The 13,818-nt window shown below is 52.3% G+C and overlaps 1 protein-coding gene and 1 pseudogene across 1 annotated transcript; one reads left to right on the top strand and one right to left on the bottom strand.

The window, feature by feature from the left end:
* Positions 1–4,410: 4,410 nt before the first annotated feature.
* LOC107279030 (endochitinase A-like) lies at positions 4,411–9,429 on the bottom strand (annotated as a pseudogene).
* Positions 9,430–11,456: 2,027 nt separating this feature from the next.
* Positions 11,457–13,148, top strand: LOC4347945 (protein PHLOEM PROTEIN 2-LIKE A10). Its single transcript, XM_015757358.3, has one exon. It carries the CDS (start codon positions 11,544–11,546, stop codon positions 12,600–12,602), a length of 1,059 nt encoding a protein of 352 aa, XP_015612844.2. The 5' UTR covers positions 11,457–11,543; the 3' UTR covers positions 12,603–13,148.
* Positions 13,149–13,818: the final 670 nt, after the last annotated feature.

Raw genomic sequence — 13,818 nt, 5'->3', positions numbered from 1 at the left:
CGGAGGGCCTGTTGGTAACTGGCTGCTCGGACGGCAACTCGTTCGCGATGTTCCTCGAGTAAATTCACATCGACGTTTCGCTGCTCCTCCTGATCCTCGTTGGAATACTTCTGTACTCGTGTACTCTGATATCGTAGCTTGCTGAGGAGCATGGCCTCGGAGCCGTACACGAGGAAGAAGGGTGTTTCCTTGTTAGACGTTGTCGGTGTGGTGCGTACGACCTATAGTACTGATGGGAGTTCTTCGACCCATTTTTTATCATGTGACATGAGCCTGTCGTAGACGCGGGTCTTGATCCCTTGTAGTACAATGCCGTTTGCCCTCTCGACTTGTCCGTTGCTTTGAGGGTGAGAGACCGAGGCAAAGCATATCTTGACTTCCAGCCCGATGCAGTAATCCTGGAAATCGGCGCTGATGAACTGGGAGCCGTTGTCGGTTATGATGCGGTGCGGTAGTCCGTATCTGCAAAATATCCTCTTGATGAATTTGATGGCGTTGTCGGCCTTGATTTCCCCCGTGGGTAATGCTTCGATCCATTTAGTGAATTTGTCGATCGCCACGAATATGAACCTGTAGCCGCCCTGTCCTCGTGGGAATGGCCCGAGTATATCTAGCCCCCAGCATGAGAACGGCCAGGTAAGAGGGATAGTCTAGAGTGCTTGCGCGGGTAGCTTTGTGTGTTTACTATGGAATTGACAGGCTTCACATCGCTGGACCATGTCGCATGTATCTTTGAGGGCGGTTGGCCAGAAAAACCCTTGTCGAAAAGCTTTCCCGACCAATGTCCGACTGACGGCGTGTGACCCACAGATGCCTTCATGTATATCAAGGAGGAGGTGTTTGCCGTCGTCGGACGAGACACATTTGAGAAGTACCCCGTTTGGCGCTTTCTTGTATAGATCGTTGCCGATCATGCAGTAGATTTTTGCATTACGGGTTATTTTCTCGGCCTCTGCGTCGTCCTCGGGCAACTCTTCGCTGTTGATGAATTTGATCAGTGGGGTGCGCCAGTCATCTGTGGTCTCGATATCGGCAACGGCATGTTCTGCCTCTGTGGCCTCCGAGCTAATGTCGGGGGCGGCTGGGCTAACTTCGCCGCTAACCTCTTTCACTGATGGCTTTGTCAGGATGTCCAGAAAAGTACCGGGCTCAAGCGGTTCTCATCTGGACGCACGTCGTGCTAGGTCATCTGGCTCGATGTTGTCCTTGCAGTATACGTGTCGGACCTCGATCCCATCGAACCTTTTCTCCAGCTTCCTGACTTTTGCGAGATACTTAGATAACTTGTGGTTAGAGCATTTATAATATTTGTGCACCTGGTTCGTGACTAGCTCGGAGTCCCCTTTCACGATCAGCCGCTTGACCCCAAGTGCGGCTGCAGCTCTTATCCCGCCGAGTAGTCCTTCGTATTCGGCTGTGTTATTGGTTGCCCTGAAGTTGAGGTGGATTGCGTGCTTGAATTGATCTCCGGAAGGGGATGTCAAGATGAATCCTGCCCCTGCTCCTTGGCTGTTGAGCGCACCATCGAACGCCATTATCCACGTTTCGTTGTCGATTTGGTTATCTGATTTATTATCAGGCATTGTCCAATCAGCTACGAAGTCGGCGAGTACCTGGGACTTGATGGCTATTCGTGGCACAAAGTGGACATCAAACTGGCTTAGCTCGACTACCCATTTCACAATGCGACCGACAACGTCTTTGTTTCTCACAACTTTACCAAGAGGGAAGGAGGAGACAGCTGTGACTCTGTGGGCTTGAAAGTAGTGGCGTAGTTTTTTTGATGTCATGATTACCGCGTAAAGCAGCTTTTGGATCTGTGGATATCTTGTCTTTGCGTCATGGAGAGCTTCGCTGACGTAGTAGACTGGTTGTTGTACTTTCTCTCTCTCGACAACAATGATGGTGCTAACGGAATATGGCATGGCGGCAATATAGAGGAGTAATTCTTCATTAGGTTGGGGAGCAACAAGAATAGGGGGGTTTGATAGGTAGCGCTTGAGTGCAACGAATGCCTCTTCGGCTTCCTGTGTCCATACAAATTTGTCTTGCTTCTTCAATAAAGCGAAGAAGGGTTCTCCTCATTCTCCCATCCTAGCGACGAACCTGCTTAGTGCTGCCATGCATCCGGTTAGCTTTTGTACTTCCTTTAGTCTTGTGGGTGACTTCATGTTCTCGATTGCCTTGATCTTCTCGGGATTTGCTTCTATTCCTCTGCCAGAGACGAGGAAACCGAGCAGTTTGCCCGATGGTACTCCGAACGTGCACTTTTCTGGATTGAGCATGAGGCGATATCGTCTGAGGTTGTCGAACGTTTCCCGTAGATCGTCAATCAATGAGTCGCTTGTTTTGGTCTTGACAACGATGTCGTCGACGTATGCCTCGACATTATTGCCGAGCTGGTCACTAAGTGCGCCCTGGACCGTGCGCTGGAAAGTATTCCCTGCGGTTATCAGTCCGAATGGCATCTTAACATAGCAAAATACCCCGAACGGCGTTATGAATGTTGTCTTCTCTTCGTCCTCTTTCGCCATGCTGATTTGGTGGTAGCTAGAGTAAGCGTCGAGGAAACTCAACAGCTCACAACCGGCTGTTGAGTCCACTAGTTGATCTATTCGAGGAAGAGAGAAGTGATGCTTGGGACACGCCTTGTTGAGGTCGGTGAAATCGACGCACATTCTCCATTTCTCGTTGGCCTTCCGCACCATGACTGGGTTGGCTAGCCACTTTGGATGAAGTACCTCTCTGATAAAGCCAGCTTTGAGAAGTTTGTCGAGCTCTTCTCGTATGGCTTGTTTTCGGTCTAGAGCAAATCTCTGCAGTTTTTGCTTTACTGGTTTGGCATCGGGTCGCACCATGAGTTTGTGCTCAATCACCTCCCTAGGGACCCCCGGCATGTCGGACGGCTGCCAAGCGAACACGTCAGCATTGTCGCGGAGAAAGGTGTCGCGACCGGGAAAATTTCATTTTCCCAAACGCTAGTGTATTAATCCCCGTCCCAGGAAAAGCCGGGGTACACTATACAACCATGATATAAAAGACACATCTTTATTATATCGATAATATCTACATTATTACAAAGGCACTTAAGGCCTGACAATCAAAAATAAACAGCAGCGGACTAGCGGGCCTACGGCTCCATCTTCACAGGCGCTCAACTGGGGTATAAGTCAAGACTCCACCTAAGACTTCTTCTCCAAAGCTTCTCTTACTGAAGGGGGAGAAAGATAGAGCAAGAATGAGTACAACCACAGTACTCAGCAAGCCACACCGGAGATGCGTAATAAGTGCAAGGGGGTACAAGGGGATAATAATATAGGGGTTAAGTTTTGCAGTAAACAGCATTTAAAAGTCACTTAATTGCCCAAAGCCATTTTATAAAGACGATCCTAGAGCTACACAGTATTATTAATCAAGGCCGTGAACCCACACGAACCTGCCTTAACCCAAGGCCTACGATGATTCAGACCGAACTGGCAACCCGACCCTGGGTCCCAGCTCGTCCCAAGCCAACCCAGGCCAACCATTCCACATTTTAGTTGTTAAGCAAATTTTAAGAATTAAAACACTGACTTGGGTACATTGCTCGGCTTGCCCATAACCGAGGGCGCGGCTATTCGAATAGATTATACTCTGATCAGAGGTGTACATCTTTACCCACAAGACACATCTTCCTCACGTGTAACCACGTGCCACATACCACCACGGTATACGGACGGAAGACGTGACATAGTTCCCAACCCATCCTAGCCATAAACAAGAGTACCGACCCAATCCCACCTACGGCCGGAACCCCCGGGACAGGTAGGCAGGACTGAGCCCCCAGCAGCAGGACACCGGCCCTGTGCCACGACATCTCGACTACCGGGCCGCAGCTCGTGTAGCCTTCATTTGTCCTAGAGATGTCCATCGACCCCCGACTTCGTCCATCTCCATCCGTGTACTTTTGTTTATAACCAGACTGAGCCACAAACTAAGCCTTACCCACTAGACATGTGGAAGTACGGTAGTGCTTTGCAACAGAGGCCCGAGCTTAATCCTTATAGTGGCCGGGGTGCTACTTCCCACAACTAGCATGCACCCAAACCCCACCGAAAAACAGGTTTTAGGGGCTTTGAAAGAGGAAGAGAGGGGTATGTCCAATTCCACAATAAGCCAACCATTCCATAGTATCCAAGTGATATGAGAATTCCCCAAGTCTAAAGTTATAAAACCACCTAATGTTGTCCTATTAATCAGCGAAGCATCTACCTAAATTCATACTAGTGGAACCATGAATAGAGTGTCCACTAGTTGGGGTTTTGTTTATTCTAGGGTGAACAAGGTAATAATAACAATAGCAATAATAATAAGGTCATAACAAAGGTAAATAGGCATGGCTAAATAAAACAGTGATAACGCAGGAATTTAAATAAAGCGATAATGCATTAATTTAAATCAAAATAATTTTATAAACTGGGATTCAATATGCTCAAGGATGATGTGACTTGCCTTGCTCAGAGAGAACGGCCTTCCGAACCTTCGGCGACGACCACGAACCACGCTTCGGGAACCTCCGGAACGACAGAAGCTACGCGAAGCACACAAGCAAAGCTACAAGCCTATAAAGAAGCAATAACAACACATAAAAAGAAAGCACACAGTTCTTTAGGTTATAACAAACATTAAGAGACTTGAACGGGTCGATTCAGAGTTCGTATGACCAAGATATGATCATCCGAAGTTTAATGCTGTTACATGGAGATTTGCGGATTATTGTAATTAAGCTTTGCAACTATAAAACATGTGGAAGCGCTAGCCTGGAAAAGACAGGAAGGCTGCGCTGTTGACATGCGGACCCCACATGTCAACCTAAAGGACCACGGTAGACCGAGTACACAGAGACGGTCCACGGGTCGACGGAAGCGGACCCCGTGTGTCAACCGAGGCGAGGGGCCAACAAACGGACTCCACTAGACACCACACGGGCTGCACACGTGGAAACCACGTGACTACCGAGCGGGCACACTAACACGGTCACCACACGCACAAGCGAACGACTACCGACACCGGTTCACGGGTACCGGGGTCGACAACCGCACAACGGGCATGGGCGACACCGGAAGGACGAGGACGGGGCAACGAGAGGAGAGAGATCCTTACCACCACGCGACGAGGCGTGGGAACGACAACGACGAACGGGCGCGGCGGAGGCGGACGGCGAGGGAACGACTTCGGCGGCGATCCTTGAACGAAGGCGAGACACGGCCGGCACGAGGCTTGACGACGCGGAAGCGAGGACGAAGACGACGACGGGGCTGCAGCAGCTCGCTTGACGAACCACGGGCGGCGAACGCGATCGGCTTGGCGGAGGGACGAACGCCACGACGACCGGGAACGACGGGAGGACGACGACGACGACGACGACCGGGGCTGGCGAGGAGACGACGAGGGCAGCCGGCAGTGGCTGCACGGAGGCGAGGATGCCGTGGAACGCGCCGCTGCGATGCCGACGACGGAGGCGGCGCCGCGAGACGACGAGCCGGCGAGAAGGAACGATGACGACGAACACCGGCGGGGTTCGATCGAAGGGGAGGCGAGGCCGAGGGCGACCTTGCCGCTGCGATGCCGGAGGGGAAGATGGCGACGTCGGCCGGCGCACAGGCACGGCGGAGGAGGCTGCCGAAGGCGACGTCGACGAGGAGGAAGGAGAGGCCGGCGCGGGCGACGGCGTTCCGGCGAAACAGAGGAGCAGCTGGCGGTGAGGACAACGCTGCGACGTCGACGGAGGAGATGGCGACGTCGATCGGCGTACCGGCGACGTACAGGAGCCGACCGGAGACCGGGAGGTACTGGACGCCGACGAGGAGGCCACTCTGGCGAGCTTCGGGCGAGGAGGAGGTGATGCCGGGGAAGGAGGCGATGCCGCGGTGTCGACGAAGGAGACGGCGACGTCGGCCGACGCTCTGACGAGGGACAGCAGCCGGCTGGAGGGAGTACAGTGGCCCCAATGCCACTGGTTGCCGGCGGGGACGCGTCTCCGGCGATTTCCCCACGAATCGGAGGCAGCGCCGGCGAAGAGGAGGCGGCTGCGACGCCGGGGAAGGTGACGGCACGGCCGGGCGGCGCTCGGGCGAGGAGGGAGAGGCGGCTGGAGGCGGCCGGCGCGGAGGAAAGAGAAGGGCGACGGCGGGAACGCGCCTCCGGCGGTCACCGCGCGAAACGGAGGGTAGGCCGTGGGAGAGGAGGCGGCTACGATGCTGGAGGAGGCGATGGCGCGACCGGACGGCGCTCCGGCGAGGAGGGAGAGGCGGCTGGAGACGGCCGGCGGCACGGGAGAGAGAGGAGGACGGCGGGGAGATGGCTAGGGACCACGGGGAGGCTCGGGATGGGGTTAAAACGATAGAACGGAGGATGAGGATCCCATTTTATAGCGGAGGGAAGCAAGCCGGGCATGGGAGAGGGCGGAACGGCGACGGGAATGGCGGCCGGCGGCCATGGAAGGTGGCCGGAGTTGGCGCGTCCGTTCCCGGCGATTGGGGGCGCCATTCAAGGGGGAATTAAGGGGGAAAGAGAGAGGAGGGAAAGGGGATTAATTCCCCCCAATTAATTTTGGAATCCAACGCTTAAATCGCGCGGATTCGAGGGAGGAACGAAGCTAGGGTTCACGGGAGAGGGAGAGAGGAGGCCGGGCGGGAGGAAGGAGACGACCGGCCTGGCGCGTGGGCCCCACGCGGTCGGGCGCGCGGTCAGGGCACGCGCGGCGCGCGTGCGCACGCGGCTGGCTCGGGCAGGGGGGTGGCTGGGTGGCGCGGCTTGGGCCGGGACGCGGCCCAGGCGGGAGGGGGCAGGGCGGCCTGGGCCGGGCAGGCCGGGAGGGGAGGGAGGAACGGCCCGAGAGAGAGAGGGGAGGGGAAGGGAGAGGGAGAGAAAAAGAGGGAGGGGAGAGGGACTTCGGCCGCGGGCCGAGAGAGAGAGAGAGGACTTTGGGCCAAACTTGGCCCAAAGGGAAAGAGAGGGTTATTTTTAGGTTTTTCTTTTTAATAGACTCTGATAATTGTTTTTGTTGCTTAATAAATATTTCCGGTGCTCTGAAAATTCAAGTAAAATTTGAGGGCTCCTTTTAGACCAAAGAGAATTTAACAAAAATTCTCCAGGCCACATTTGAATTTTTCTTGTACGTATTTTAGTGTTTGCCAATTTCTTTCCGAATTTTAATTAATTCTATTATTCCTTTTAGCGAATGATTTTTAATTTCGGGATGAATTTATCAGGACGTGACAGAAGGTGATGAGCGCGAGTTCCTATTTCTCGCTTAGTGATGCCCCGATCTTGACGGTCTTGTCGGGGTTGGCACTAGAGAGTGGAACGATCTTGATCGCGCCGTCCGGTTTCGGTGTCTTGTTTGTCTTGCTCACTTTCTTGGATGGCGCGGTTGTGGCGGGTGGGCTGGGTGTTTGCTCGACCATGTCGAGGCTCCGCTTGTCGCATTGTAACGCCAGTTTTGCGTTCCCTTGAATAGTGATTGTTCCCTTTGGTCTCGGCATCTTGAGAGCACTTGATACGCGTAGTGAGATGCGACCATGAACTTCGCAAGTGCAGTTCTCCCGATGATGGCGTTATATGCTGTATCGAATTCAACGACATCAAAGGTGATTTGCTCCGTTCGGAAGTTGTTTGCTTGGCCGAAAGTCACAGGCGACGTAATTTTGCCCAATGGTTTGGACGAGGACTGGGGAGTAATTCCATGGAAGGGTTGATCGGTGGGTGTCAACTCACTTCGTGGAATTCCCATCGCGTCCAAAGCACTGGCGAAGAGAAGGTTGATTGAGCTGCCACCGTCGATGAGAACCCGTGCGACCTTGATGTTCCGAATAGTGGGTTCGACCACGATCGGATATCGTCTTGGGATGACGGCTGTCTTGGGATGGTCTTCTTCCAAAAATTCTATCTTCTGTTCAGACCACTTCATCTTGAGTGCAGCCCCCTGCCATGTCAAACAGACTTCACGTTCCACTTTCTTGTATTCTCGCTTTGAGGAGTATGCTGTGGAACCTCTGAAAATGTGTGAAACGTGGAGGTCAGAGTCTGGATATGCTGAGTCCGATTCCTGAGGAGCCGCCTCCGCATCCTTCTCGACCATACGTACTCGCTTGCTTTTTTCAAATGCCATGTGCTTCTCGAGCGACTTTTTGAAAACAAGGCAATCTTCCAAAGAATGTCTGTCCGTCTTGTGTATGGGGCACCATGCTTTCTTTGCGTCGCTACCTTGTGGGTCTGGGCGCTTGGGAGGGTTCACGTATTCTGCTGCGAGAACTTCCGCTTGAGCTTTCCTTTTCCCACTTTTGCGGTTTTTCTTCTTGCTTGACTCAGGTGCGTCCGTGGCTGGTTTCTTCTCTCCCCCGGTCTTCGGCTTATCATTCTTACGTCTTAGGGCATCATCTACATGGGCGCATCGGTCAACAATCTCGAATAATCTCCAAGTAGTTGTGATGCGTCTTGTCGCCAACTCCTGGGTAGTATAGCGATCGCTGACACCGGACTTGAAGGCGCGAATTACAGAAGCGTCGGTGATTTCGGGGATTGTATTTCTGCACTCGTTGAAATGCCGAACATATTCCCTCAAGGATTCACCCGAGTTCTGTGTCAACGCATGTAGGTCGTCTTCGATCGCGTGGCGCTTGTAAGTTCCTTGGAAGTTGGCAACGAACTGCTACCACAGGTCTGCCCACGAAGAGATCGAGTAGGGTGGGAGATGCATCAGCCATGAACGTGCAGAGTCTTTTAACGCGGTTGGCAAATAATTCGCCAATGCGTTGTCGTCTGCTCCGGCAGCGTAGAGTACTGTGGAGTAGACTTGAAGGAACTCTTCTAGGTCGGTGCTCCCATCATACTTCTCTATTGCTCCGGGTCGGAATCTCTCAGGCCATCGGACATCACGTAGGGAACGACTGAAAGCTCTACACCTAGCGCTGGGGGCGGTGGGTTGTCGGCGATCATGTGTCCTTCGTGGATGTCTGTCTGATGATGAGGATAAAGAAGAAGACGACGATGACGATGGATCGCTTGGTTCCGGTGTAGGATTACGAGGACGTCGGCTAGGTTCTCGAGAATCTTGTCGTCGTCCTCCGTTGTTATCCCGGCGCCGATCTCTGTCGTCCTCGTCATTGTGGCGGTGTCCTCGACCAGTGTCACCCTGCGTGCACCTCTCGCGATCATCGTGATCGTGGCGATCGTGGCGATTAACACGGTCTCGGTCTTCGCTCGAGCGGCCGTCCCGTCTTTCATTATCACGATGTCGTGAAGAGACGCGATGCCGGGAGCGATCCCCGTTGACTCGTGTGCGTCGTGCCTCTCGGCGGCTATTGAGGTGGTCGCAGAGATCGCCGGTGCCGCGAGGTGGAGGGGTAGCTCGATGGGGTGACTACCGCTATTCGGGATTTTCGCCATTGGCACCGCCAGTTGGTGGTTGTTCCGGATGCGCTACACCAGCGGCTTCTTCGAACGTGTTGCTGAGATTGGTTACTGATTCCTGTAGCCGTTCTGTCCACTGTGCCAGATCATCGTTTAGAACGGGATCGTAAGGGGTCTCCCTCAGTATTGCGTTGATGGTCCTGATGTGCTAGGCCGGTGTAGCCACTTGATTTTGTGCTTCCGCATTAGCGTGTGCTGACATGCTGGTCCTGTCGATAGCTAACACCTCACGCGGCGTACTCGCTGGCGATGAGCCATAGTCCTCGAGTAGATGCAGGACTGATGGTTCGGGTGAACTGATGTCGATTACACCAACGAATCGATCTGAAACCAGCGTCGTTCCTTGTTACTTGTCTTCATCTCTAAGGGATATGCCTGACTGCGGGCCCTTAGGAGATGACGTCTTCGTGGCGCTGAGAAAGACCTTGCAGCTTGAGAGGTCGTGATTCTTTGTCTTGTGAATAGGACAATAGACATCACGGGTTGGAGAAATATGCTGAATTCCACGCTATTTGCAGGCACGAATTTCGGCGCGGGCGTTGAGAAAAACCCAGCAGGCTTGCAAAGTGTGTTTCCTGGTTTTGTGGATGGGACACCAGGACCTTGTCGCTTCGGAAGTTATTCTCGTCGGCTCGTGGCTCTTATCTGAATGACAAGGTTTGGCCGCATTAGAATCCTTCTCGAGCTCGGATGTCGTCGATGTTCCGTTCTCCGCTTCGGCGGGAGGATCCTTCGACATGGAGTCGTCCTGGGTTGTAGCCACTGCGTTCTCATTTCCGGTCATTGATGGGCCGGCTGAGATCGGCATCGTGGTGTAAACCGGGAAGACGATTTCGCCGACTTGAGTCCACACCAGCATTGTTGAAGCAGGAAATCCCTGGTGGAGGTTGGTGTTGACGCTGTTGTCGACAAAGCTGGATGACATAGTAGTAGAACCTTGAGCCCCAAATCCCGCTACCTGGCGCGCCACTGTCGACGGGTGATACCCGTAGACCGGATATAGAGAGTATTGGGGTACGTTGGTATAAGGATCTACGTAATACGACATCAAACAAACAGAAGACGAAGATTATACTGGTTCAGGCCCCTTGATAGGTAATAGCCCTAATCTAGTTGGTATGGGATTATATGATGTGAATCACAGGTTACAAAGGGAACGATGGAACTCGATGGATCCGGCGAGATCGTAATCGAGTTGGTTCGACTAGATCTCCGGCGATTTGGCTCCTGTAGGCTTCGACTTCGCAGGCTGTGGGGGTTGTGTTGGCTCTGAGATTCGATCCCTTAGGTCCTCCTAGGGGGTCCCTTTTATATCGCAGGTCGGGCGGTTTCTGAGTAGAACTCGGAGACATCGGACCCTACATGATACATTGACAACCCAGTCTTGTCTGAGTAGGATTCTTTCCCTCTGTAAACTCCGTGAAGGATTTCCTTAGTGTATGCAGAGAGTATCCGTATACGCGCAGGTATGCCATACCAATAGTGACGTATATTGAAGAGTAAATGGTATACCTAACCCGTAACCCTGACAATGAATTATTGATGTAATACTCCATGAGCGTGTGATAATGAATTATACATTAAAATTATGTTACAGGCTAGGCTTCAGGAGAATGGCTACATTGATGCGGGACCCATGTTTGAAGGCAAGACAACTTCACCCATTAGAGTAGCATTTGTGTTTAACTTTAATGGTGCTATTCCATTAATGGCTAGAAGTGGTGGTATGTTTACAATATTTAGAATGGATTTTTAGAAATATATGAGAAATGAAACCTAAACCTAAGTAGTGAATAATTTAGTGTATTAATGATGTATTAGGTTTAATTTTTTGTGAGAGCGGGCGGGCGGGGGTGAGTGTAGCAATATTGGTAGGACTAGGAGCAAGGCTGTGGGGTGTGTCAGTGTGTGTGTGTGTGTGTGTCAGAAGGGGTGCCGTGCGTGCTGTGTTGGTGCCGAGCACGACTGTGAGGAGTCTGATGGGGTTGGACTTGGACTTTTCCACCCTTCTTTTCCTTCCCTTTCCTCTCCCCTTTGCTTTGCTAGCTAGCAGCAATGGCGCGTCGCGACAGATAACCCCACCGATACCGATGGACGCGGCCCTCGCCTCCCGCCGCCACCGCCTCCTCCTTGCCGCCGCTGCCGCCGCTGCCGGCGGCTACGGCCTCTACCGCCTCTACCGCCACCATCGCCGCCGCGTTGCTGCCGTCCTCTCCCTCGCCGACGCCGTCTCCCAGGTCGGTTCCGACCTCGCCGATTTCCTCCGCTCTGATTCCGATCACGTCCCCCGAACCCTCCTCCAGCTCTCCAAGCTCGCCGCCTCCGACCCCATCTCCTCCGCTGCCTCCTCCCTTTCCCACTCCCTCGCCTCCGGCCTCCTCCGCGCCCTCTCCGACTCCACCTCCACCTCGACCACGACCACACCCGCACAAATCGGCCTCACCGATCGGATCTTGGACCGCCTGCTCTCCCCCGCCGGCACCGGCTTCGCCTCCGCCGTCGTCGGCAGCTTCGCCAGGAACCTCGTCTTGTCCTACCACGCCGCCGCCGCCCCTCGGCCCCCCAGCGCCCACCCGCTCCCGGATTGGCTCTGCAGCGACAGGGGCAAGGACGCCGCGGCCGACCTTGTCCGGGTCTTCGTTAGCACCGCCGTCGCGGCCTACCTCGACCGGACCGCCTCCGTGCCGCGTACCTCTCACCAGCTGCTCGCGGCATTCACCGACCCCAAGCACGAGGCCAAGCTCAAGGACCTGCTCGTCTCCGTCTGCAATGGCGCCGTGGAGACCTTGGTGAGGACAAGGAGGCAGGTTGCGGTTGCTCCACCTCCAACTCCAATTGTGGTGGTCAGTGAGGCGCAGAGTCCTCATGGATGCGTCATGGACACGGTGTCCAGCACTCTTGCCGTGCCCAGCAACCGCAGGTTTGTGCTGGATATCACTGGCAGAGTCACCGCCGAGACCGTCCGCTCCTTGCTCGATTTCCTGGCGCAGCGGGTCTCCGATGGAGCCAGGAAGAGCATTGCCACCGCCCGCAACGAGGGGTTCCTCGCCATCAAGCACATCACCTCCAAGTCCATGGCCATCTTCACCATATGCTTCGCCTTGTGCATGCACATTTCCATGGGAACAAGGTTCCTCTTGCCGCCATAGCTCACTGCTATTGGAATTCCAGGTGACAGCTTGTCCCCCATCTTCATTAGTTGCACACTAAATTATTACTACTATATCTGTAGATTGCAAATTGATCCTATACCACTAGTAGTTATTATTACAAGCTTGGCGCCTCATTGTCATATTACCATGTCTTTGGGGTGTTGGCTGAAAGCATCAAGGTTCCATCAACAACTAGACTGGAATTTTCAGATGGTGGTTGTTTTGTTTGTGGCTTGATTGATTGACACGAGGTATATGATGGCTAAATTAAATCATACTGGCCGAATTGGCAATTTTAGTGTATGATAATTTTGATACGGGTAGTGATTGATGCTGTTTTATGCTTGCCAATTTTAGTGTAAAGTGGCCTAGTTTTTGTCAATAGCTTCTTGTTGCTGATGCTCTTCAGCTGTCTTTCCATGCATGTAATCCATAGAGCTTGTCTGCTTTTTTTTTGTTTGGTATTCACTCTTTCTTCTGACTTGTAACAAAGGGAACGGGAAGTTGTGAGATAAAAATAAAATGCCTTGTTTTGTGAATGTAGTGGCATTTCTATACATCTTTGTGTGTATTAATCTTGCAGTTTGTATATGATCTGTCTCCTGGCCATTATCTTTTGGAACTACTTCAACTTGAAATGATTTATGTAGAGGTGCAAACAACTATAGGGCTGGTTTATTTTATTTGCTAAACCGTTGCCACTGCGCTGCAAATAGTAATTGTTTACAAGGATTGGATTGTAGCTATGGAAAAGCTATTGATAATCCGTGTTTGGAATATTGTTTATCTACCTCACTTGAGCTTTGTAATACATGTAAAATTATGTACACGGAATTTCACTGACAATCTAACACTTGCAAAAAGTGGACATGTGTAGTGCAGTGGCAACGTTTTACTACCAAATACTTCCTCCGTTTCACAATGTAAGTCATTCTAGCATTTCTCACATTCATATTGATGCTAATGAATTTAGACATAGATATCTATGTCTAAATTCATTAGCATCAATATGAATGTGATAAATGCTAGAATGACTTACATTGTGAAATGGAGGTAGTACTAAAGTTTTTTGTCTTCTTATTTATGTGGGTTATTTCAGTCCGTGATTGCTCCCTTTCCTAGATCAGAGTAATGTTGGCCATAAATACATTTGAATTTTATGATAATTAAGCATTTATTGAACCTCTGGCATATATATGAGTAGTAGATGACA

The sequence above is a fragment of the Oryza sativa genome, chromosome 10, assembly GCF_034140825.1.
Source record: "Oryza sativa Japonica Group chromosome 10, ASM3414082v1".
Lineage (NCBI taxonomy): Eukaryota > Viridiplantae > Streptophyta > Magnoliopsida > Poales > Poaceae > Oryza > Oryza sativa.
The sequence above is the reverse complement of the archived record's forward strand: the minus strand, read 5'-3'. Positions and strand labels throughout refer to the sequence as shown.